This window comes from Muscardinus avellanarius (assembly GCF_963383645.1).
Source record: "Muscardinus avellanarius genome assembly, chromosome: 16".
Lineage (NCBI taxonomy): Eukaryota > Metazoa > Chordata > Mammalia > Rodentia > Gliridae > Muscardinus > Muscardinus avellanarius.
Genome location: NC_137802.1, coordinates 56,453,367 through 56,480,615, shown reverse-complemented (window position 1 = coordinate 56,480,615; position 27,249 = coordinate 56,453,367). Strand labels below are relative to the sequence as shown.

Genomic DNA, 27,249 nt, shown 5'->3' with positions numbered 1-27,249 from the left:
ACACTGAAAAAATATGGGCTCATTTTAAGAGCGCTAACTTAAGAATAATCAGAATAGAGGAGGGAAAAGAAGGTGAAACCAAAGGGATCAATAATCTCTTCAAATAAATAATAACAGAAAATTTTCCAAACATAGAGCAAGATGTCGATACACAGGTCCAGAAAATTTATAGAACTCCCTTAAGACAGGATCAGAGAAAAGGTTCCCCACGCCACATAACTGTCAAAATGACCAATGTGGAAGCCAAGCAGAGAATCTTAAAGGCAACAAAAACAAAAGGCCAAGTGACATTCACAGGCAAACCAATTAGAATTACTCCAGACTTCCCAAACCAATCATGAAAGCCAGAAGGGCTTGGAGTAACATATTCCAAACTCTGAAAGAAAACAACTTCTAGACAAAAATTTCCTACCCAGAAAAACTATCAAATTAGATGGGGAAATAAGAAGCTTCCATGACAAACAGAAACTGAAGGAATGTATGTCTTCAAAACCAACGCCAGAGAAAATACTCAAAGAGATAAACTACAAAGAAGAAATAGGTAATATACAACAGAACCAGACAAACAAGATTTTCTATCCAACAGACAACAAAGCAAAGAAGAATAACCAGTATTTCAAACAGAAATAAATCTTAACATGTTAGGAATTAAAAGTTATCTCTCAATAATCACATTGAATGTAAATGGCCTCAATTCCCCAATAAAAAGATATAAAGTGGCAAAATGGATTAAAAACCAGAATCCATCCATCTGCTGCTTACAAAAAACACACTTTACAAGTAAAGAGAGTAACAACTGAAGGTAAAGGGCTGGAGCAGGGTAATTCATGTTAAGCAGTCATCCTAACAAATGTGAAGTAGTATTTCACAATATTTTTTATTTGTATTTCCTTAATGATGTTATATTATGATAATAATGAGTGACATTCATGTGTTTATTGGTCTATAAAAATCTTTGGAGATTCATTATGTTAGTTTTTTACTTGTTTCTAAATAGTATTGTTTGCTTTTATTGTTATTTTTTTTTTTTTTTTTTTTTTTTTTTGGTGGTACTGGGGTGGAACCCAGAGGCTTTCTACCTCTGGGCTATACTCTCAGACCTATTTTATACTTTATTTGGAAACAGGGTCTCACTAAGTTGCTGAGAGCCTCACTAAGTAGCTGAGGCTGGCTTCAAACCTGTGTGATCTTCCTGTCTCAGCCTCCCAAGCAGAGGAATTACAAGCGTGCGCCACCACGCCTGGCATATTGTTGCTAATTTTTAAGATTTCTATTTGGAATATTAATATACCTTCAGATATAGAATTTGGAAATATTTTATCCCATTCTGGCAGTAACTTTTAACTCTGTTTACATTGTCTTTGGATGTACAATATTTTTTTATTTCTTATGAAGTTTGTTTATTCTTTTGTTGCCTGTGCCTTTGGAATCATATCCAAGAAATCACTGCCAATTTCAATGTTGTGAAGTTTTATGACCCAGGTTTTCTTCTAAAAGTTTATAGTCTTAAGATTTACTTTTAGGTCTTTTATCTATTTTGAGTTAATATTTGTATATGGTGTTAGGTAAGGGTCCAATTTTATTCTTTTTCATGTAATTATTACTTTTCAACAATATTTAGTGAAAAGATTATTTCCTTCACCACATGTTCTTGGAAACCTTGTCAAAAATAACTTGACCATATATGGAAGAATTTATTTCTAGGCTTTTATTTTACTCCACTGGTTTATATATCTGCCTTTATAGTAGTACTATACTGTTTTGATTATTGTAGTTTGATAAGGTTTGAAATCAGAAAATGTATGTCTTCTAGATGTGTTCTTTTCAAGATTGTTTTGGGTGTTTAGATTTCATATTTCATGTTAGGATACATTTTTTCTGAAGAATAAGTCTCAAGACTTTTTTATAAAGATTACATTGAGAAGTGGGAACTCTAAAATATTGTTGGTAGGAGTGCAAATTAGTGCAACCACTTTGGAAAACAGTATGGAGGATCCTCAGAAGAAGGGGAACAAACTTACCATTTGATCCAGCAATACACTTCTGGGTATCTACCCAAAAGAAAGGTCACCAAACTAATGCATGTGTATCTGTGTTCATAGCTGCACAATTCACCATAGCCAAACTATGGAACCAGCCAAGATGTCCATCAACAGATGAATGGATTACAAAACTGTGGGATATGTACACAATGAAATTTTACTCGGCCATAAAGAAAAACACAATTATGACATTTACAGGGAAATGGATGGAACTGGAGGACATTATGCTAGGTGAGATTAGTCAGTCACAAAAAATAAGAAATTGGATGTTTTCCCTAATGTGCGAAAGCTAGGGAGAAATGGGTAACAGGAGGAACTCTAAATGAAGAAGGAGATCCTATAAAGAAGCAAATAAGGTGACCCAACTGAGGGAATGGGAGGGTGAAGAGGGAAACTCTCTAAATCACATGATGCACTTAAACATATTAAAATCAATCACTAAGCTAAGCATGGGAAGGAGGGTTGGGGAGGAAATGAAGTGGGAATTGGGTATGGGGTAATTGGATAATGTGTGCATGTATGTCTCTGCATGTATGTCAGGCATGGTGGTGCACGCTCGTAATCCCCATGCTTTGGAGGCTGAGACAGGAGGATCGCACAGGTTCAAAGCCAGCCTCAGCTACTTAATGAGGCTCTCAGCAACTTAGTGAGACCCTGTTTCCAAATAAAAAAATATAAAAATAGGTTTGGGAGTATAGTCTGGGTTCCACCCCCAGTACAATAAATAAATAAATAAACAAACAAACAAACAAACTTTTTTAAAACCAACCAAATAAATAAATGACAAATATTATCTCAAAAAGAGAAAAAGCATTGGACAGAAAAGGTAATCATAAGATACTATATGGTTGAGCTGCAAATAATTTACATAAATTTATAGATATAAATACATAATTAAAAACTAATTATCCTATAAATATATTGGCAGGATATATAAGTATGAGAAAGTAAATATGTTGGGGACACACAAAATGAAACTGAGCTAAATCCTTTTTTTAGTAGGAAGTTTATTGGTCTATACAAAATTCTAAAAGCTTTAAAAAATTTTTTTTGTGGTACTAGAGATGGAACCCAGGGGCATTCTATCTCCAAGCTACACCCCCAGCCCTACTTTTCAGTCTTTAATTTTGAAACTGGGTCTTACTGAGTTCTGAAGGGCCTCACTAAGAAGCTGAGACTGTCCATGAACCACTATCCTCCAGTCTCCGCCTCCCAAATGCTGGGATTACAATCATGCACCACAATGCCTGGCTAAAAGCTTTTAAATTTTTGAAGGTTACCAACACAAAGAAATTTTTAAGATGAAAATGCTAATTAGCCTGACTTAATTATACATCATATACATGTATAAAATTATTACATGATACCCACAAATATTATAATTATGTCAACTAAATTTTAATTAAAGAACAACATAAAGATGTTACAAATATAAATATCAAAAAATTCAGATAAAATATTTTAAATGACTGCCTCTTAAAAAACTGGGGGGAGAATTGAGAACAGAACTTCTTTTTATGTACCAAGCTTCATAAACTTATATTTCTTCCAGGGCTGGTGGCACATGCTTGTAATTCCAGTACTTACAAGGCTGAGACAGGAGAATTGCAGGTTCAAACCCAGCCTTGGCAACTTAGGGAGGGTCTCAGCAAAGAGCTTCACTAAGTAGCTGAGGCTGTCTGAAAACCAGGATCCTCCTGTCTCAGCCTCCCAAATACTGGGATTACAAACATGCGCCACCAAACCCAGCTAAATACACTAACTTATTTTATTTTATTATTATTATTTTTGGTGGTACTGGGGTTTCTGGAAGCCTTTCTACCTCCAGGTTCCACTCCCAGACCTATTTGTATATTTTTATTTGGAAACCGGGGCTCTTAAGCCAGCGCGGCTGGCTTTGAACCTGCACGATCCTCCTGTCTCCACCTCCCGTCTCCACCTCCCAAGCGCGGGGATTACAAGCGTGCGCCACCACGCCCGGCCACTAACTTATTTTAAAGGTTCAATGTCAGGATGTCAGAATGCCCTAAAAATTATAAATTAAATATTATATAAATATTAAATTTTTTCATTATAAATTTAATATTGTATATTAAATATTATCCTTTTAGCATTACTATTTTGTTTTAAAGCTGACTTCATGTTGCAATGTATTAAGCTAAGAGAACAATTACAAGATAGTCATTTAATCAACATTAAAAAAGTATATTTACAGTACTTTATTTAAATTTTTATCTGATTTAAGGGTTTAGAGAAGGCTTTCAAACTCCTTTATGAAACTTTTAAATTAGGACTTAACTAAAAAAAAGGATATTTATAAAAAAAATTGCTATAGCTAAAAGAACTCTCTTACAAACATCTTCATATTGTTGCTGCAGTTCATCCAAAATAAATATAACATCCCCAATATCCACCATGGAGTTACCTGTAATAGAATAAGTTCAAATACTGTATTTACTTTTCATATTTTGATCTAAATATTTAACTGAAATTGAATATAGCCTTATTTTGAATTATCTTTTGTGAAATTTATCAAATACTGTATTTGCTTTTGAACACAGTTATACCTGCCATCCTATTCTAAGACAAAAGCAATATAAAAAATGTGTAAAAGTTGGAACAGAGGTCCAGCTATTAATATTTTAATACCTGAAATTGTGAATAAATAACTCAGTAATCAACAAAATATAAAAAGAAAAGACAAACAGTCACATTTTAAGCCCCCATGCTAGATATCTGGATGTTACAAGTTTTTTGAAAATTCACCATAGGTAGTATTTAAAGTATTTACTCTTTTGTCTTATTTTCTAGACTATGAGCTTCTCTGTTCTTGAGAAGTTCTCTTGCTTCTTTTTCTCCAATGTCTAGCAAACTATTTCCTACCATTTAAAAATGATTTTTAATAAATAAAAAATAAGTTGTGGTACTGGAAATTGAATCCAGGAGCATTTTTCGTCTGAGTTATACTCCCAGCCCTCTTTTATTTGTTATATTGAGACAAGGTCTCTCTAAGTTGCTGAGGGTTTAGTTGATGAGGCTGTCCTTAACCTGTGATCCTCCTGTCTGAGCCTTACAAGTACTGGGATTGTAGGTATGCACCACAGCACCCAGCTTGAATAAATAAAATTGTGCTGAAGATTATAAAGAATAGGGCAGTGTCTACATCATGAATAGCAGATAACCATTTACTTAAGACCTTTATATTCGGCACTCTCATAATTTTAACTTCCTAATATCTCTGCTCCTGTCCCTCAGATCATTAATTCTATGCCAGGTGTTGTGGTGTATCTTTGTAATCCCAGTACTTGGGATGTGTAACAAGAGAGAAGTAAGGAAAACAATTCTTAAAGAACAGACTACTGAGTTTACATCCAAATCATAAGTAGGAATTAACTAAAGTAGAAGTAAAATTTATATCCAAATCATAAATAGGAATTAACTAAAGTAGAAGTAAAAATTAAATAGGAGAGGAACACTCAAGAAAAAGAACAAACAATGGCTAAGTGACAGGAAAGGACATGGTGTCTGGTAGAAACTCTAAAAAGGCACAAACAGTAAAGGAGAATATGGTCTGAGATAAAGCTGAAGATCTGGAGAAAGACTATTCAAGTCCTTGTATACCACCTTGGAGGGTTCTTTAGACAAGAGCTATTATTGGATTTTATGTAAGGAGGGTAACATGATCAAATCTGTAATCTGAAAAGACCATTTTGGTTATAGTGTATAAAAGATAAAAGTGGATACAGGTACACTTGTAAAGAAAAACTACAGTGGTCCCAAGAAAGAGTATGTTAACTTGGACTAAGATGAGGAAATAGAAATAGAAAGATTTCATGGGTATGGTGGCATGTAATCTCAGTACTTGGGAGGCTGAAATAGGAGATCACAGGTTCAAGGACAGCCTCAACAATGTAACAAGACCCTCAGCTACTTAGGAGACCCTGTTTCAAAATAAAAATTAAAAATGGCTGAGAGAGCTGATTGGGAGGTAATCCCCATGCTTGGGAGGCGGAGACAGGAGGATCGCGCAGGTTCGAAGCCAGCCGTGCTGGCTTAAGAGACCCTGTTTCCAAATAAAAAGGTATAAAATAGGTCTGGGAGTGTAATACAGAGGTAGAAGGGCTTCCAGAAACCCCAGTTCCAAAAAAAAAAAAAAATGACTGGGAGTGCCGGGCATTGTGACTCATTTTTGTAATTCCAGCATTTGGGACTGAGACAGGAGGATTGCAGTTCAAAGACAGCCTCAGCTACTTAGTGAGGCTCTTTGCAACTCAGTGAGACCCTGTTTCAAAATAAAGAATGAAAAAATAGGACTGGGGGTGTGGCTTAAAGGTAGAATGCCCCTGGGTTCCATCGCCAGTACTAAAAAAAAAAAAAAAAAAAAAAAAAAAAAAAAAAAGGCTGGGAGTGTAGCCCAGAAGTAGAATGACCCTAGATTTAATCCCCAGTACCAGAGAAGAGGGATAAAGAAAGGAAGAGTAGGAGGGGGGAAGGGGGAGAAAGGGGGAGGGAGGGAGGGAGGGAGGGAGGGAGGGAGAGAGAGAGAGAGAGAGAGAGAGAGAGAGAGAGAGAGAGAGAGATAGATCTAGGAGTTTAAATAAGAGGACATCATAGGGCATAGTGGTACATGTCTGTAATTCCAGCAACATGGGAAGTTGAGGCAGGAAGATCACAAGTTCAAGACCAGCCTAGGAAATTAACAAGGCCCTGTCTCAAAATAAAATATAAAAGGCTGGGGATGAACTGGGTGTGGTGGCACACACCTGTAATCTCAGTACTTGGAAGGCTGAGACAGGAGGATTTCAGGTTTAAGAAAAGCCTCAGCAAGTAGTGAAACTCTCACTAACCTAGCAAGGCCCTGTTTCAAAATAAAAATACCAAGCTCTATTTTATTTTTATTTTGGAACAAGGTCTCACTAGGTTGGTGGGAGTCTCACTATTTGCTAAGGCTGTCCTTGTAATCTTCCTGTCTCAGCTTCCCAAGTCCTAGGATTATAAGTACACACCACCACACTTGGCAAGAAATGACTACTGAAAAGGACATACAAGATACAAATGTTTAAATCTATTTTACTCTTAGACTTTTACCAAACACACCAAAATATACCAATTTTAAAAGTTGCTCATTTAAATTTTCTAGACTATCTTGTACTGTAGACACCTGGAAGCAGAATCAGTGGCAAAGGATAAAAATCAAGAGGGAAAAGGCAGAGGACCAAAGGGTGAATCACAAAATTAATATCTAAAATTTAAGTAACTCACAGTCAACAAAGGAATACTTTATCACTTCCTGAAATGTTTCAGGGCTTACAGAGATATCCATGCTATCCAAAACATCAACTACTTCATCAGTGTAAACTCGACCAGCTTTTATACTACAAAAAGTCTTCAGGACATCCTGGAATGCTGCAAAAAGCAATAAACAAAGAAATATTGTACCATGAAAATTAACAGCTTTTCCTGGATACAGAGCTGGGTTTTTTTTTTTTTTATTAGTAACGTAATAGAAATAAAACAACCTTACATAGCCATGGGGTTTTCTAAAGAGCTACCTACAAATGATCATTTGCCCAATTATGCCCACATTTCTAGGATACATTCTCATTTTTGCTATCATTGCTACTAATATATTAATAATAGCTGACATTTATTCAATGCTGATTATGTGTCAAGCACTGAACCAAAAGGTATGGGTTATCTAATTCAGTCATCACAACAGGACTATAAAACAGAAATTAAGAAATTATTATCTCTACAGATAAGGAAATGAAGGCTTAAAAAGTCTCCTTTGATTACACAGGTAGTAAGTAGAAAATCCAAAATCATAATCTAGCAATATAAAACCATAATGCTTGCTTTTATACTCATTGTACTAAATTCTTAATTTAAAAACTTAGGATAATTTCTTACCAGTGATATACTCCATAATAGTAAGGCAACTTAATACAAAATCTAGTATAGTTATTAAATGCTTAAAAATTTAGAAAAGACAGTATAAAAATTTGAGAGAAATTAGAAATTCTTTTTTGTATGTTTCATCACACTACAAAGAGTTTGGCAATGGTTTAACCACTACTACAGGTTTTTATTTTTCAAAAGAAATTTAGCATTTTTATGCTAAGCAGTCCTTACATCAAAAATGAACTGAAAACATGGTTAGAAGAAAATATATTAAGAGATATTTCCACTAAAGTATTTCCTAAAATTTAAACAGATTGAAATATGTGTCCAACTGCTAGTTAAATGCTGCTCTATTGTAATACTTAATTTACCTTGATAAAAAAAAAAATTCCGGTCAGGCGTGGTGGTGCACGCTTGTAATCCTAGCACTTGGGAGGCTGAGACAGGAAGATCGCACAGGTTCGAAGCCAGCCTCGGGTACTTAGTGAAGCTCTCAGCAACTTAGTAAAACCCTATTTCCAAATAAAGTATGAAATCGGTCTGGGAGTAGAAAAAGCCCCTGGTTCTATCCCCCAATACCACAAAAAAAATTCCCATAATCAATTCCAGAAAGCAAAGTCAGTTTATATTTTCTTGGAATTCAGAATACAATAAGCATAGTGATCTTAAAAGTCTTTGGTAAGCACAACCGGAGACAAAAACTCTACATTATTCACTCACCTAGTAGTTACTGTTTGAGTGAATCAAAATGGCAGAGGAAGGAACTTTAAAAACCTTCTCCTCCATAAAGCCAAGGAAAACACAGCAAAAACTGTTAGAATCAAGTTTTTTTTAAAAAAAAAAAAAAAACTCTAGAACTAAACCAAATGCTTTCAGCAATCCAAGGAATGTTCCTCAAGAAGAATTGATGAACCTCAGAAAGAACAGTGACCTTGAACTTGCCCTGTTCTCATCTCCCCATTCCCAGGCTCCCATGATGATTATCTTGGTTTTCCAAGATAATGAAAAGTGTGTGTGTGTGTGTGTGTGTGTGTGTGTGTGTGTGTGTGTACATACTACTGAAGTAAGAAAGTCTTTTTAAAGCAGAACTCAAAACTCAGAGAAAATATAAGAAAAAATTTAATACCCTTGTTCCAAAACAAAACAAACAAAAACCCCACAGACACCATTCCAAGTTAAAAGAAAAACAATAGACTAGGAAAAAAAACATTTGTAACATATATAACAAAAGATTAGTACCCAGAATATGAACATTTCTACAACTCAATAAGAAAAAAGTGACCAACACAGATTTCAAAATGAACAAACATGAAAAGGCAAATCATAAGCTGGGTGCAGTGGCATGCATCTGTAATCCAAGGACTTGTGAAGTTGAGACAGAAGAATTCCAGGTTTGAAGCCAGCATGTGGTAATTTAGGAAGACTGTTTCAAAATAAAATATAAAGAGCTGGGAGTATAGTACAGTGGTAGAACCCCTTCTGTGTTCAATTCACATACCTCAAGAAAAAATGAAAAAGAGAAAAAGGGAAAATCATAGAAAATAAATTACCAGTGATTATATTTAGGTTTACAAATTTCATAATTGAAACATAAATAATAACAAGGTACATAGTTTCTTGCAAAACTTTCCTTCTTCTTAATGTAAAAGATATTTATATTTTTCCCTTTGTTGTCTGAAGAGATCTCTTCAGATCTAGCTCCTTTGGCTCTCCTCTGCCTAATAATTGTTATCTCATTTTGCCTTGACAAAACATACATAAGCTCTGTGTGTGTGTGTGTGTGTGTGTGTGTGTGTGTGTGTGTGTGTGTGTGTGTGAGAGAGAGAGAGAGAGAGAGAGAGAGAGAGAGAGAGAGAGCGCGCGAGCGCGAGAGAGAGAGCACTTTCATGGTGGCATAGAAAAGGGATTCTAAGATTAATATTAAACTGTTAATGAGCTAGGTGAGGTTAATGAGGATCTTTCACAGATTTATACTACTTGGGTATTTTATAAAAAATAATATATTATTAAGTTCCTTGTTTTATTTTTTTATTTTTTTATTTTTTTTGGTGGTACTGGGGTTCCTGGAAGCCCTTCTACCTCCGAGATAGACTCCCAGACCTTTTTTTACATTTTTATTTGGAAACAGGGTCTCCTAAGCCAGAGCACGCGGCTGGCTTCGAACCTGTGCGATCCTCCTGTCTCTGCCTCCCAAGCACAGGGATTACAAGCGTGCGCCACCATGCCCGGCTAAGTTCCTTGTTTTAAAGGAAAAAAAGAAACTCAAGAATTCTTGATTAGTCTCAGGTAATTGTGATCATTATCAGAAAATAAGGTCAATATAGGAAACCAGGACTTGGAAGACCAACAAATATATAGAAGCAAATAAGCTAATCTATGCAGTGGTTCAACAAGTACACAATACTTAGGGGTCCACTCATATAAATCTATAGTCAAAAAAAGCCACATGTCAAAAAGCAAGTAGACAAAAAGAATCGAGAAACCCAGTGTCATGGGAGTTAATCAAAATGCCAAGTGAGAAAAGTAAAAAAGAAAAAAAGGGAAAATAAGCCAAACTGTCATATTTATATTGTTCATTGCTGCATATGGTAGACATGTGATAGTTTTTATTACAGGGATGAATAAACCAACATTAAAGACATATGACAGTATTTATTACATGGATGAATAAACAAACATTAAAATATTTTTGCTATTTATTTATTTATTTATTTATTTATTTATTTTTGTGGTACTGGGGGTGGAACCCAGAGGTTTTCTACCTCCGGGCTACACTCCCAGACCTATTTTATATTTTATTTGGAAACAGGGTCTCACTAAGTTGCTGAGGCTGGCTTCGAACCTGTGTAATCCTCCTGTCTTAGCCTCCCAAGCGCAGGGATTACAAGCGTGCTCACCCACACCTGGCACTTTCTTGCTTTTTGCATGCTTTTCCAGGAATAATATGACTTTCATGTTCAAATATCCTTGGTTCTAAGGAAATAGTCTGTTGACTATAAAAATACAAGGAACTTCTAAATTTTTGGAAGTACTTATTCTATCATCAACCTGAATACTATTTCAAAATACTTTATTTACAACTTATTTGTGAGTTTCAGTTATAGGGAGACTCATAAATAGCCAAACTTTTTTTTTTTTTTTTTGTAGTAATGGAAGTTGAGCCCAGGGACATTTTACCTCTGAGGTACACCCCCAATCTAATTTTATTTTTTATTTTGAAACAGGGTCTTGCTAAGTTACTAAGACTGGCCTTAAACCTGTGTTCCTCCCGTCTCGGGCGCCCAAATATCGGTATTACAGGTGTGCACTACCACACCCAGCTACTACCCAAATTTTTAGAAAGAAATACAAGCAAATTTCTGATAGAAGAAAGTACTGTTAAGGTGGGGAAGAAATTTGAAACTTCAACAGAAACAAAAAAAAAGCATGGAAATAAAAATGAAACTGCTATGTGTGGATTTTATGATGAACTAGAATACAGATTCTTGCCTGAGAAAGATTTTGTGGAAAAAGTAGAAGCAAGGAACAAAATGTTAAAAAATAAAAATAAGGAAGCTTAGCATGTGTATTTGGACTTGATTTATTTGGTAATGAAAAGAGCATCTACATTCTTGAGCAAAAGACAGTATGACAAAAATAGTATTTCCGGAACATTAGTCCAGCAAATAGACACAGAGAAAACTGGTGATTGCAAATAGAAAATTAGGGTGTGGTGGCAGAGATAAAGGTTTTTCAATGCCTTTTATGGAAAAAATGCCTAAATTTGCCAACTTTGACTAGGAAAAAAAGAGATTCTGAAAAAAATAATAATTTATATTCCCATCCTACTCTAAAATCAGTTACTGTCAAAACCATTATTTTCTGTACTTTCAAAGAATAATCATTTTACCTGGATCCTGAGAGGCCAAATAAGACATATCATTCACAGCTTTAAGGAAATCTGAAAAATCCAGCATTCCATTAACTATAAAAATGGTTCAGAAACAGAAAGAAAAAAACACTCCATCAACAAATAACATCAATAAACTAAGAACACAAAGATAAGCAAACTAATAAGTAGAATTAACTGATGACCTTAGAACACTATTGTTTGTACATAAGAACAGTTAATATTAACATTATGTAGAATATAAAATGAAAACTCAGCAGAAAAAGTTTATGAATAATAATTTAGTAGTATAGTGCTCTAGCAATAGGAATGCTATGGACTAAGATTATAAAAACCCCAGTGCTCTTTGACCAAGACTCTTTTCTTACATATTTGTAATTAATTGCAAAACACAGTAGCAACAACACATGCAATGTCCCAATTTTATCTGTGATGTGCTCAAGCGCAATAGGTTTTATGTTAAAAGACTAGAACTGATTTCACTTTGCTCTAAAAAAGCACTTTTTACCAGTGGTTTTAAACCTTTCAGAAAGATATGAACACAATTGAGACTAATGAAAGATTTGCCTCACACCATTTATTTATTTTTCTTTCTCTCTCTCTCTCCCTATTAAATAATTATTATTGTTAAAATATTAAAATAAATGCATTGTTGCACAAAATTATAACAATACTTACCAGAAAAGTCATCTTATTTTTCATGTAAAAAATAATGGCTATTTTTTTCTTTTCCTTTTTCCTTTTTTTTTTTTTTTTTTTTTTTGTGGTACTGGGGATGGAACCCAGGGGCATTCCACCTCTGAGCTACACCCAGAGCCCTATTTTTTATTCTTTATTTTGAAACAGGGTCTCACTGAGTGGCAAAGAACCTCACTAACTAGTTGAGGCTGTCCACGACCCACTATCCTTCAGTCTTAGCCTCCCAAATGCTGAGATTACAAGCGTGCGCCACCACACCCAGCTTCAATGGCTATTTCTTAAAAGAAAAAGAGAAAATATGAATTGTACAAATGATGATTTTTGTAAGAAATTTTTGTTTCATTTGAATGAAAAGTTGAAATTAAGAAGTGATGTTTAATACAATAATCCGAGCCAGGTGTGGTGGTACAGGCTTGTAATCCCAGCATTTGGGAGGCTGAGACAGGAGGATCGCAGTTCAGGGACAGCCTCCGCTATTTATTGAGGCCCTTTGCAACTCAATGAGAGCCTGTTTCAAAATAAATAAATAAAATAGGGCTGGGGGGTGTATCTTGGAAGTAGAATGCTCCTGGGTTCCATCCCCAGTACCGCAAAAAAAAATTTTTTTTAATAATATGATAATTCACAGGACATCTGTGATGACAACTAGAACTGAAAATCCTAATTCACAACATCTGCCAAAGCAAAATATCACATTTTTTATTTTTGGTGGTACTAGGGTTTGAGCACAGGGGCATTTTCCTCCAAGCTATAACTTCAGCTCTAGTGTGTGTGTGTGTGTGTGTGTGTGTGTGTGTGTGGTACTAGACATAGAAGCCAGGGGCTTTCTACCCCCAGGCTATACTCCCAGACCTATTTTATATTTTATTTGGAAACAGGGTCTCACTAAGTTGCTGAAAGCCTCACTAAGTAGTTGAGGCTGGCTTTGAACCTGCGCAATCCTCCTGTCTCAGCCTCCCAAATGCTGAGATTACAAACGTGCACCACCACACCTGGCTATTTTATTTTTTATGTCAAAACAGTGTCTTGCTAAATTGTTGAGGCTGGCCTTGAATCTGTGTTAATCCTGTCTTAGCCTCCCAAGTCCTGGGATTACAGGCATGCACCACCATGCCCAACTAGAATCAGAATATTCAAATTTCATTTTTTGAAAAACATATTAATTTTTCAAGATTATTGAAGTTAAATATATTTCATTTCCTCCTATTATTAAATAAGGCTAATTTGACAGTTTTTATGAAGTTATCCATGTTAAGAAAATAATTATAAACCCACATTTCAATTTAATGTCATCTGAGCAAGAATAACCTATAAAAGAACACATCAGTGCTTCCAACTGTCTGCAGGTTTCTATCTACAGAGAAATTAATAGGGTTTGATGTTCTCATTTCCATACCACAAAAATACTTTCTCCAATATTAGAATGTTTGTTAAGCTTATCTATCTCCAGACTTCTTCTACTTGCTTTTTCCTTCAAAAACAATAAAAACATCTTTCCAAATTTTAATCAATTAATTTGACTTGTTTCCTAATTTCTCTGTGACTGTGAATTAGACAAAGATTTTTTATTTTATTTTTTATATTATTTTTTAAGGCAAAGATTTTTATTGTATTTTATTTTATATTTATTTATTTATTTATTTATTGGTGATACCGGAGGTGGAACCCAGAGGCTTTCTACCTCCGGGCTATACTCCCAGACCTATTTTATATTTTATTTGGAAACAGGGTCTCACTAAGTTGCTGAGAGCCTCACTAAGTAGCTGAGGCTGGCTTCCAACCTGCGTGATCCTCCTGTCTCAGCCTCCCAAGCGCAGGGATTACAAGCATGCGCCACCACGCCTGGCTAAAGCAAAGATTTTTAAAATGAGAAATCAAAAGTACAATCTAGCTGGGCGTGGTGGCACACGCTTGTAATCCCTGCCCTTGGGCAGTGGAGACAGGAGGATCACGTAGGTTCGAAGCCAGCTCTGCTGGCTTAAGAGACCCTGTTTCCAAATAAAAATAATATAAAATAGGTCTGGGTATGTAGCCCGGAGATAGAAAGATTTCCAGAAACCCCAATACCACACACACACACACAAAAGTACAATCTATAACAGAAAAAAAATATATAGACTGGACTTCATCCAGTGGATAACCATAAAACATCATTTACACATATAGTGTTTACACCAGTTTTATTTGTAATAGCCAAAACTGGATACAAACCAATGCCTTTCAATTCATAAATGGACAGACTACTGTATATACATATAATTAATTGTATTTTGCAATAAAAATAAACTTGATACACATAAAAGCATGAATAAATTGCAGTGTAAGTTGAGTGAAAAAAATCAGGCCAAAAACTGAGTAAATACTCTATACTCCATTTATATAAAATTCTACAGACTATAAATAATCCACAGTGGCAGACACAAATTTGTGTTTGCCTGGGATGGAATGGATTGTAGAAAGTGAAGGCTTAACAGGAGGTATGAAGAAACTGGGGGTGATGAATACACCCATTATATTGAATGTAGTGCTGGTTTCACAGGTGTATACATATCCCAAAATTTATCAAATTGTACACTTTAAATATATGCAGTTTATTATGCCTCAGTTATACCTCAATAACACTATATGCAAACTATTTAAAAGTACATCAGAAATCGGGCATGGTGGCACATACTTGTAATCCCAGTACTTGGGAGGCTGAGACAGAAAGATCACAGGTTCTCAGCCAGCCTCAGCTACTTAGTAAGGCCCTCTGCAATTTACTGAGACCTTGTTTCAAAATAAAGAATAAAATATAGGACTAGGGGTGTAGCTTGAAGGTAGAATGTCCCTTGGTTCAATCCCCAGTACTGCAAAAAAATAAAGTGCATCAGAGTATACCATTAGTGCATCAAAGAACTTTGTATTTTTCTTCAATTTTTGACAAAACTCTTAAGAAGGCAATGATTCAAGTCTGTGATGTAATAAAAATGATAACTTTAGCAGCCATAAATGTCTTTCATAATTTTTGACAAAATCAATTATTTAAAATCAGTGTAAAACAATGAGACATGACATAGGAAAATTATCTTCATCAAAGGAGAAAAACAGCTGTTTACCAAAGCAGAATAGGTATCGTGGATGTATGAAATAGCAAGATTCTTTTTCTAACAAAAGTTTTCTCTTTAAAAACACTTTCCACCAAGTGAAGATGTTATAGACCTATGGCATAGCTTATAAACAAGCATTCTCATTTATAGTGTTATTGTATTCATAATAGTGCAATAGCAGAAAAAGCAAAAACTGAACTGGCAGACATCAATAGTTTCACTTACATGCATGGATCAATGATGAAAATAGGTCATAGTCCAATTTAGTAATCAATTTGATTATGTGTACCTGAAGCCCAATTTTTAATATCATTATTATAATATTTTATAACATGATAAAATTATTTTATAACATGACAAATTTTATAACATATTTAAAGCTTAGCTTTTTGTGGTTTGTAATTAATCTGACAAACATAACATATTCATGTTTGCAAGACCCTTAAACTAATACTGAAAATATAAAACTTACCATCAACATTAATAGTCTTTAGTGCCTGTCGCATTTCTGAATCATCTATAGAAATCTTCAAGGTGTAAAGGACCACTGGAAGATCATTCACATAAATCTGACCCCTTCGAATTTTACTGAAAATGATACAGGCTTTTTGAAGTGCTGCAGGCATATAACAAAACATTTAGTTAATTTACTTAAAATAATTTTTATCCCCTACCCCACCAATACACACTCTTGAAAACAAAAAATCATTAAAAGAAAAAATTATTTTTCTAGATCCTCCACTTTCTTATAGTCAAGCATGGTGGAACACACCTGTAATCCCAATATTTGGGAGGCTGAAACAGGAGGATCATAGGTTTGAGGCCATTCTCAGCAACTTAGAAAGACCCTTGGAAAACATAGTAAAATTCTGTTTCAATTTATTAAAAAAAAAAAAGACTTGGTGGGGAGGGTAGCTTGGAGATAGAATGACCCTAGGTTCAAATTCCAGTACAAAAAAGATTTCATAAAACCTAGTTCATGATTTATTTAGGTATATCTGGAACCAGTTTGAAACTATCAGAAAAGTTATACAAGAATCATATAGGAAAAGACTTTTACAAGTTTCACTGGGAATATTAAACCCTTCCTATCTCCTCACATACACTCAGTGTGTACCTCAGCCAAAGCACTTGGTATGATGACTTGTTTCTTTGTGGTCCACAGCATTTACAATACCATGTATTATTAGTTGATACCATAAATCACTGGGAGAAGACAAAGAAATACTGCTAAAAAGGCACATAATCAGGAAATTTATCCAAGAAATTCTAGAAGCTCTTATTACCATTTAATTCTTCTGAGTATAAGTATGCTTGGGGTATTTCTTCATATAATGTCAGGTAGAGGTTAGAAAGTGTTTCCTTTTTCCTGTCAAAGAAACATCCATGTCAGAAAACAGCAAAAAATATGCCATAAGCCCCACTTAAAATATTAGAAGAAGCATCTATAGCCTGAGATTCATAAAAACCTTTCTTAAAGAACTTTCAAATGATAGGGATTCATATTTTCCATCTCAGAATTCCTACCTTGTTTGGGGGAATTTTTGTTTTGTTTGTTTGTTGGTTGGTTGGACTATATAACTTTATGGAGCAGAATTGACTCTCGTCAGCAATTACTGCCCATGGCCCACTATTCTTTGCTTGTGGTCTAATTGTTCCTACTCTTCATACAAGGCACAGCATTTAAAAAAAAAAAAAAGTTTTTACATTCTTTTTTTTTTTTTTAGTGGTACTGGGGGGGTGGAACCCAGAGGAGGCTTTCTATCTCTGAGCTATACTCCCAGACCTATTTTATATTTTATTTGGAAACAGGGTCTCACTAAGTTGCTGAGAGTCTCCCTAAGTAAGTAGCTGAGGCTGGCTTCAAACCTGTGCGATCCTCCTGTCTCTGCCTCCCAAGCAGGGGGCTTACAAGTGTGCACCACCATGCCCAGCTAAAGAAAGTTTTTATAACAGTCAAATAATCCCAGATTCCATCACCTATCAGTAAAGATATCTGAGATTATTTATCTACTGTTATTTTATGTATATAACAAATAATATACTGTTAACATTGGAAGATTTCTTTGTTGTTGTTGTTGATGGTGTGTGTGTGTGTGTGTGTGTGTGTGTGTGTGTGTGTGTGTGTGTGTGTTTTACTAGGGATGGAACCCAGCTACCTCCGGGTTACACTTCCAGACCTATTTTATAGTTTTATTTGGAAACAGGGTTTCACTAAGGTGCTGAGAGCTTCACTAAGTAGCTAAGGCTGGCTTTGAACCCATGTGATCCTCCTGTCTCAGCCTCCCAAGAACTGGAATTAAATACAAGCGTATGTTACCACACTCAGCCTGGAAGTTTGGGGGTTTTTTGTTCTTTTTTTAGTCTTATTGGGGATGGAACCCAGGAGCATTCTGCCTCCAAGCTACACTCCCAGTTCTTTCTTTTTTTTTTTTTTTTTTAACAGTCTCACTGGGTTGCAAAGGGCCTCACTAAGTAGTTGAGGCTGTCTGCAAAACGCGATCCACCTCCGGAATGCTGGGATTACAAGCATGTACCACCACGCCTGGCTTGGAAGATTTAAGAAGAGTTCATCTAGTAAGTAAAAGATTCTTTTACGGAAGTCGAAGGCAAAGTCCAGAGATGGAAAATGAATTTTATAAGAACCTCCACCAGAATATGAAGTCACTTAAGACTCAGTGTAAGTCTTCAAACCCCGTGTACAGTGTTCTTACCTCTACTTGATCCTTCCTAAGAGTGCAGTCTCTTAATTTGCACAAGCTATTTGACATTCTATATGTGAGAGGGAAAATTAACTCTGAAGAAAAAAACTCCAAATTTGAACCCAACATTCAGGGAATAAAATGTGATTTAAATACCAAATAAAAGCTGGGTGTGGTGGCGCACGCTTGTAATCCCCGCACTTGGGAGGCGGAGATGGGAGGATCACGCAGGTTCAAAGCCAGGGGCGCTGTCTGAAGAGACCCTGTTTCCAAATAAAAAAATATATAAAAATAGGTCTGGGAGTGTAACCTGGAGGTAGAAGGGTTTCCAGGAACCCCAGTACCATTAAAATAAATAAATAAATAAATAAATAAATAAATAAATACCGAATGATTGAGGAAGGTTTACAAAGAGGTAATGAAGACTTGTGAAAGCTGGACTGATCTGGTAACTTGAATAAAGTGTTTTCTCTCCTAGCAATCTTCTCCTTTGACTGCTTCAGAGAGGGAGCAACAATCTAGAGTCAAATACAAATATGTTGGTGCCTGATATCACACTAGCACTCTAGCATTCTTAGATAATAAACCTCTTAAGAGATAATTATACCTTAGCTCCTCACTTAGTTATGCTTCTGATATAAAACTGATTTTTGTAATTAAATTTCATTTTATGTGCTAAATTTTAAAATAATTTGTAGTATTCTTTTGCAAAGGTATGTTTTCTGAAGTATACAACTAGCTACCTTTTTTTTTTTTTTTTTTTTTTTGGTGGTACCGGGGTTCCTGGAAGCCCTTCTTCCTCCGGGCTACACTCCCAGACCTATTTTATATTTTTGAAACAGGGTCTCTTACACCAGCGCGGCTGGCTTCGAACCTGCGCGATCCTCCTGTCTCCGCCTCCCAAGCGCGGGGATTACAAGCGTGCGCCACCACGCCCGACATACAACTAGTTACCTTTTAATTAATATTTTGTCAGTATGCAGTAATGAAGATTACAAAGGATGGAAAACCTATGATATAGTGAGAACATAGTGAGACTCAGCCACCAGACCAGGCTACATACAAAGGCTTTAACTTTATGTGCAAAATAATGTGGAGAACCAACACAGTTATTCAAATGATACATGTAATTTTGTTTTAAATTGTCCTTATGATTGAGTAAATTATCCACTTAACACTGCATGTACAAACATGGTTCGATACAGACAAATGGCTAGGTAGACAGAAAAGTACCACTTGAGAAAATGAGGACTCTAAATATAGTCGTCTTTGATTTTACATGGAGCCTAGATCCTTCGTTTTAAAACCAAGATTGTGGAGAGAAAACTCAAGCCACAACAGATTGATAGGAATAGGTACTGAAATCCCATGGAAAGCTAAAAAATATTCCAAAGTCAATGTTCTCAGCTAAAGTGGGCTAGGAAAAATTTACCCCCAGTGAAGGAGTATAAAGTTTCTGTTTCAACTCCTGACTAAAAAAAAATAGAAAGAGAGAAAGGAATAAAGACTACTTCTCCATTTCCCTAGGCACATAAGAGTTTGAATTCAAATCTATATTAATAGTATGTGGGCCAGAAAAGTAAAAACTAAAAAATTAACTTAAGTGTAGCCCAATTGGTAACAGTTATAAAGTATAAGGCAAAGGCAAATGAAAATTCTCTCTAAAAAGAAGAAAGTCTTTTGCTCAGCAATGTGGCAAGATTCTCAGCAATTTAGTGAGACCCTGTTTCAAAACAAATACACAAAATAAGGACTGTGGATGTAGCTCAGAGGTAGAATGCCCCTGGTTTTTCAATCCAGTACCACAAAACAATAAAATTCTCTTGGAGGAGGACAGGTTCATCATGAGAATCCCATAGACAGAGATCAAGTATATGTGAAAGAATAAACAAAACATAAAACACACTAGGATACAAGTTAACATAAGTGAGAATAATCCAAAATAACAGATTTAGCTCCACCAAGAAGCTCATACATTGATTTATCAGAATACCAAACTCAAAATAAGTATGGAACATGAGCAAAGAATATGATATAATGCAAACTCGAAGAACCAACAAAACTTTTGGAAGTAAAAAATACAATAATTAGAATCAAAATATCAATGAGCAGGCTAAAATGCTGAAGAAAGAATAAGCAAACTACAAAATAGTAAGAAATTAACAAATAGGCCGGGTGTGATGGCACAGCCTTGTAATCCCAGCATTCAGTAGGCTGAGATAGGAGGATCGCTGTTCGCAGACAGCCTCAGCTACTTAATGAGGCCCTCTGCAATTTAGTGAGATCTTGTTTCAAAATAAAGAATAAAAAATAGGGCAGGAGGTGTAGCTCAGAGGTCAAATGCCCCTGGGTTTCATCCACAGACTAGCAAAAAAAGAAAAGAGAGAGGGGGGGGGAGGGAGGGAGGTAGGGAAGGAGGGAGGGAGGGAGAGAGAGAGAGAGAGAGAGAGAGAGAGAGAGAGAGAGAGAGAGAGAGAAAGAGAGAGAGAGAACACATTGGGACGTGCCTTCCAAGGGGACTGTGAGACCCCAGTCTCTTCCTGTCTCACTTTCTGCTTCCTGCCTCATGAGGGGAATAGTTTGCTCTGTCATAAGCAGCTGCCCAAATAATAGCTGTGGGAATGCTGTCAGCAAACTGGAACCTCTGGAACTGTGGGCCAAGGTAAAGATTTTCTCTTTATAAGCTAATTCCTCAGGTATTTCATTATAGTAACAGACAGCTGAATGATACAAATGTTAAAGAACATGGAGAACAAAATGATAAGGTCTAATAGAAGAACTGAAAGGACAGTAAAGAAACTGAGGGAGAGAAAATCCTCTGAAAGATAGTCGATTTGAATTTGTTCAGAATTTGAGAATATCATTCATTCTCAGATTTAGGAACCATAACAAATATCAAGATATAAGAATAAAAAGAACATATACCTAAGTATATCATAGTAAATGTAGCAGGTTGAATGGTATATCCACAAAAAGATATGTCCATGTCCTAATCTCTGAAAAATATAAATCTATAAATGTGCCTTTAGAGAAAAATTATTTGTAAATATAATCAAATTTGGATCTTCAAATGAGATACTCAAAGACTGATGTGCTTATAAGCGTTGAAAAGAGAAAGACATGAAATACACACAGAGGGGCAAAGGCCATGTAAAGAGCCATGTAAAGATGGAGGCAATGAGCCGGGCGTGGTGGCACACGCTTGTAATCCCCGCGCTTGGGAGGCAGAGACAGGAGGATCGCGCAGGTTCGAAGCCAGCCACGTGTGCTGGCTTAGGAGACCCTGTTTCCAAATAAAAATGTAAAAATAGGTCTGGGAGTGTAGCCCGGAAGTAGAAGGGCTTCCAGGAACCCCAGTACCACCAAAAAAAATTTAAAAATAAATAAAAAAAAGATGGAGGCAATGATTGTGGTTACCCTGCCACAAGCCAAGAAACACTAAGGTTGCTGTTAAGACAGCAAAAATGTCAGTAAAGTACATAGTGAAAAAAAATACCAAAATAAATGGTTTAATGGAGAAAGATAAGTAATTTTTTTTACTTTTTTGTAGAATTCATTGTCCTATATTTTTAAAACAGAAGGAAAGTCAGGTGTGGTTGTGTATTCCTATCATCTCAGCTATTCAGGAGGCTAAGGTAAAAGGATCACTTGAGGCCAGGAGTTCAAGGACAGCCTGAGTAACACAGTGAAAACCCTGCCCCAAAACACAGGAGAAAGAAGAAAAGAGGAAAATACTTAAAATAGTGACATTTCAATACTTGAACTCAAAATACACAGGAATGTTTTAGGGCTAAGGACAATTCAATGTGAAATGAAAACTGAATTTTTTACCTCAATTCTTTTATTATGCAGTTGTACTTGTAAACTTTTCTTTCTCCTGGCTTTTTTTCCTTCTGAAATATCAGAAGATTTTTCTTCTCTATAGAGGAATAGTGATGTTTCATACCTAAATTGCATAGAAATCAGAATAACATAAAATGTTTTCTTCCTTTTTTTCCTTCTCTTTTTAAACTTTTAATTACAAAAATTCTCAAACAAAAAGTAGACCAAACACAGTGGTAGAATCTATCTCCCCATATACCTATCAGCCAGCTTCACTAATGGTCAATCTAGCTTTATTCCTGTTCTTATCATTTATTATTTTGAGGTAAATCCCAGTGTCCTTTTTTTTGTTTGTTTGTTGGTTGGTTGGTTGGTTGGTGGTGGTGGTGGTACTGGGGGTGGAACCCAGGGGCTTTCTACCTCTGGTCTATACTCCCAGACCCATTTTATATTTTATTTGGAAACAGGATCTCACTAAGTTGCTGAGAGCCTCACTAAGTAGCTGAGGCTGGCTTCGAACCTATGCAGTCCTCCTGTCTCAGCCTCACAAACACTGGGATTACAAGCATGTGCCACCACACCTGGTTTAAAAGACTTTTTTTTTTTTTTTTTTTTTTTTTGGTGATACTGGGGTTTCCGGAAGCCCTTTTACTTCGGGCTACTCTCCCAGACCTATTTTATAGTTTTTAAATTTGGAAACAGGGTCTCTTAAGCCAGCGCGGCTGGCTTCGAACCTACGCGATCCTCCTGTCTCCGCCTCCCAAACATGGGGAGATTACAAGCGTGCGCCACCACAACCGGCATGGTTGTAGGATTCTAAAGGGAGGGGGGGACTATTTCACAAAACAGTATTTATCCTTATTATATGAAAAGCACCCTAATGTTATCAATTCTATTCTAATCTCTTTCCATTAAAAAAAACACACAAAAAAAAAATAGTGATTTCCTAATTTCATGACCCATTAATGGATCAAAACCTAGAGTCTACTGCTTTTTCTCTTCAAATCCTTCCCCATAAGCCAGGCGTGGTGAATCATGCTTGTAATCCCAGCACTTGCCAGGCCGAGACAGGAAGATGACACAGATTCGAAGCCAGCCTCAGCTACTTAGTGAGGCTCTCAGTAACTTAGTGAGACCCTGTTTCCAAATAAAGTATAAAATAGGTCTGGGAGTATAGCCCAGAGGTAGAAAAGCCTCTGGGTTCCACCCCCAGTACCACAAAAATAAATAAATAAATAAAAACAAATCCTTCCCCATACATCCTTTTTGAAATTGAGTATTCCTGTTTTGGGTTAAATTATGGCTTCTAGTCTATATGTTTTTTTAACTCATCTTTTTTTAAAAATTTTTTGTGTTATATCTAAAAGTATATTATGAGCTGCCTCAAAACTTTTTATAAAATAAAAATGGTTCAGTATGACTAATAATTAAAAACATTTACCCTGCCGGGCGTGGTGGCGCACGGTTGTAATCCCCGCACTTGGGAGGCGGAGACAGGAGGATCACCCTGGTTCAGAGCCAGCCTCGCTGGTTTAAGAGACCCTGTTTCCACATAAAAATGTTAAAAAATAGGTCTGGGAGTGTAGCCCGTGGGAGTGTAGCCCGGAGGTAGAAGGGCTTCCAGGAACCCCAGTACCACCAAAAAAATAAAAATAAAAATAAATAAATAAATAAATAAATAAAAACATTTACCCTGTAATCCATTCCTTTAGTGTACATTTCTCCCAAGGTTTTAACCAATTTTGAAAAATCCTAATTGAAGAAGGTAAAGGGACATCCCTACTACCTTCTCCTCCTTCCTAGATAACAAGTTTAATTATGGTCTTCTAGAAATAATTGCTTTGCTTTTTGTCATCTAACAAACAGAAATGAAAATGTTAGGTCAAATAAAATGGAAATACAAATTTTATGGTAAGTAAAGAAGATGTGAGGTTAAGTGCCTCTTCAATCACAATGCACAGGTGACTATTAACTTCACCAACCAATAAGACCAGCATCTAACTGGAAAAAAAGATAAAGTAAGATATACTCTGGATATTTTCTATGAAGCGTTCTTCTTTCCAATAAGCATTTTTTCTTTTTTCTTTTTTAATATTTTACAACTATTAAAAATTAAAATAAAGACTGGGTATTTATCCTAGGTCTATATAAAATGCTAGGGCTTCTTTTACAACAAAAGGCAACCACAGTAATGTAACATACAATAAAGAATTACCAAAAGATTCAAATGGTTTAATTTCATGGAAACCACACATGGAAACCCAGATGGAGGAGCCCCTTTATTTCCCTCTTGAATTCCAAGGCAAATTTACAGATATATAGAGAATATCTCTCTCTCTGCTTTCTTGAGCTTTATGATAGCAACAGCCCTATACTGGCTGTGACAGAAGTGAAAATGCAAGATTGGCTAATTAAGAGTTAAAGTTAGGCTCCTGAAGAATAGCCACAAATATTCACGATCCCATATGCACAGTACATTGTGAGAACATATAAGCTACATTTTTGTCACTTGCAAAAGCATAATTCAGTAAAGTAAGGTTAGCATTTCTAACTTACGTTTTCTTATGTTCTGGGTTCAACCCCCTGATTTCAGGGAAAATTTTCCTCTCCGTTGTTTTAGACAAGTTTATGTATTTCTTGCTTTCAATATGTCTTGATGGCAGGTTGGTTGCAAAAGAAGTAGACACATTATCAGAGAGGTCAATATTTTCTTCTGCCTGGGAACAATCAAGGGCCACAAAAATCTGTTTTCTCATTGCGCATACACATTAAATATTCTTAATCAAATAATTCATTTTATATCAACATTCTCAAATAATGCTACCAAAGGAAATTTTTGTTGAAGGTATTTTATTCATTTTTATGTTATTATCCAGATTAAGTACCTACTCTAAATATCACCAATTATCCTTAATGTATTATGCAGCAATAAAATTTATAACATTTATGAATATGTTTAATAATATATGAATCTAGTTTTTAAAGAATCAGGTGAAATAAGCTTATTATATTTTACAAAACAATAATTTTGGTTTTTTTTTTTTTTTTTGGCAGTACTAGGGATGGAACCCAGGGGCATTCTACCGACAAGCTACATCCCCAGCCATATCTTTTGTTCTTTATTTTTGAAACAGGGTCTCACTGAGTTGCAAAGGGTCTCACTAAGTAGCTGAGGCTGTCCTCAAACTACAATCCTCCTGTCTCAGCCTCCCAAATGCTGGAATTACACACATGTGACACCACACCCGGCTCTAAAACAATAAATTTTAATCATAAAAATTAACTATATTTTAAGCCAGGTGTGGTGGTGCACGCTTGTAATCTCAGCACTTAGGAGACGGAGACAGGAAAATCGCAGTTTGCTCTCCCACTTCACTCTCCCCACATATTAGCAAAATTTAGTAATATTTTCACATATTGTCATAGTATTATACAAACTGTTTACTTCCTCAATCCTCCCCCTTTCCTTCCCTGACTCCATCCTCCAACCCCCTTCCACTACTCTAGTGGTCTCTTGCCATATTATGTAAAGTCCTTTATGTTTCCTATTTTCTTTATCCTCCATATATGAGACTTTCTTACACTGGCTGATTTCACTTTGCATAACAGTTTCTAGTTCCATCCATTTTCCTGCAAGTGATATAATTTTGTTCTTCTTTATGAGTAGAATTCTATGTGTGTATATACCATATTTTCTTTATCCATTCATCTATTGACAGACACCTGGGTTGATTCCATAATTTGGCTATTGTGAAATGCATTGATGTAAGATGGACATTTATGTATTGCTATAATACTCTATAATTTTTTAGAAAGATACCAAGGAGTGGTATGTGTGAAACTGAAAAATGTTGATCTCATAAAACACATAGTAGAAAAGTGTTTACCAAGGACTGGAAGAGAAGGTGAGGGACAGGAAAAAGAAAAAAGATGTTAATCAAAAAATGTTTTTATATATAATATATAAATTTATATGTATAAATTATCCAGGTCTCTACATACATATGTATTTTTTTCTCACCATACATGACAGCCAAACATATGTCCACTAACTAAAAGAGCTCAAAAGTCATCTCAGTTATTAGGAAGGTTCCTGAGGACTCTATTACTCTCTAAATGTGTGTGTGTGTGTGTGTGTGTGTGTGTGTGTGTGTGTGTGTGTGTGTCTGGGGATGAAACCCAGAGGCATTCAACCTACAAGCTACATCCCTCCCCTATTTTTATTTTTTATTTTGAAACAGGGTCTCACAAGTTACAGAGTGTCTCACTAGTTAGCTGAGGCTGTCCATGAAACACGATACTCTGGTCTCAGCCTCCCAAATGTTGAGATTACAAGAATGCACCACCACGCCCGCCCGTCTTCTAAATTTTCTTAATGATCACAAATGCATGGTAATGTAGACTAATAAAAAAAGAAAGAGAAGAAATCTCTTAAAAATGTGTTTAATAAATACCTGGCAAACTGGGCAGGGTGGCACACGCTTGTAATCCCAGCATTTGGGAGGCTGAAACCAGAGGTTCACGGTTCATGGACAGCCTCAGCTACTTAGTGACGCCCTTTTGCAACTCAGTGAGACCCGCTTTCAAAATAAAGAATAAAAAATAGGACAGGGGGTGTAGCTCAGAGGTCAAATGCCCCTAGGTTCCATCCCCAGGCCCGCAAATAAATAATAAACAAATAAATAAATAAATACCTGGCAAAATAAATGTGCTTTAGTTTCCATCTTTGTTTAGAGATAAATTCTGTCCTTCAGGACTCCAAGGCCTGGATATACAAGTGTGAATGAGCAATAGTACAAAAGAATTTCCTGTCAGAGAAAGATAAAATCATATGCCTTTTTAGGAGACTAAAATTATATTTACCGACCTGAAGTTATCTCTTTAACATAACACTTACCTAGGGTATAATAATTAACTTCACCAATGCAGATATGTGAACAAGATCTATGAAAAGCAGTTAAGAGATCCTAAGTTGTAGGAAAATATCCAGTTTCTTAACTTTACCTTTTGTGGTATAAGGAAAAGTAACGAAATGCATTTCAAATGTCATAAAAAGCAAACAAATTCAATTATATTTATTCATTCAAATAAACCCAAAGAAGCAG

The 27,249-nt window shown here is 35.8% G+C and overlaps 1 protein-coding gene across 1 annotated transcript in view; it reads right to left on the bottom strand.

Moving 5' to 3' along the window:
- Positions 1-26,868, bottom strand: part of EFCAB13 (EF-hand calcium binding domain 13) — a gene marked incomplete at both ends in the record, with an annotated part of 116,625 nt that extends 89,757 nt beyond the window's left edge. The window contains 7 exons of the mRNA XM_080714096.1: positions 4,396-4,467; positions 16,093-16,236; positions 16,907-16,989; positions 18,710-18,840; positions 22,154-22,268; positions 24,701-24,861; positions 26,839-26,868. Coding sequence (XP_080570222.1) covers positions 4,396-4,467; positions 16,093-16,236; positions 16,907-16,989; positions 18,710-18,840; positions 22,154-22,268; positions 24,701-24,861; positions 26,839-26,868 — 736 coding nt within the window. The remainder of the gene's footprint in view (positions 1-4,395; positions 4,468-16,092; positions 16,237-16,906; positions 16,990-18,709; positions 18,841-22,153; positions 22,269-24,700; positions 24,862-26,838) is intronic.
- Between the last annotated feature and the right edge of the window lie 381 nt (positions 26,869-27,249).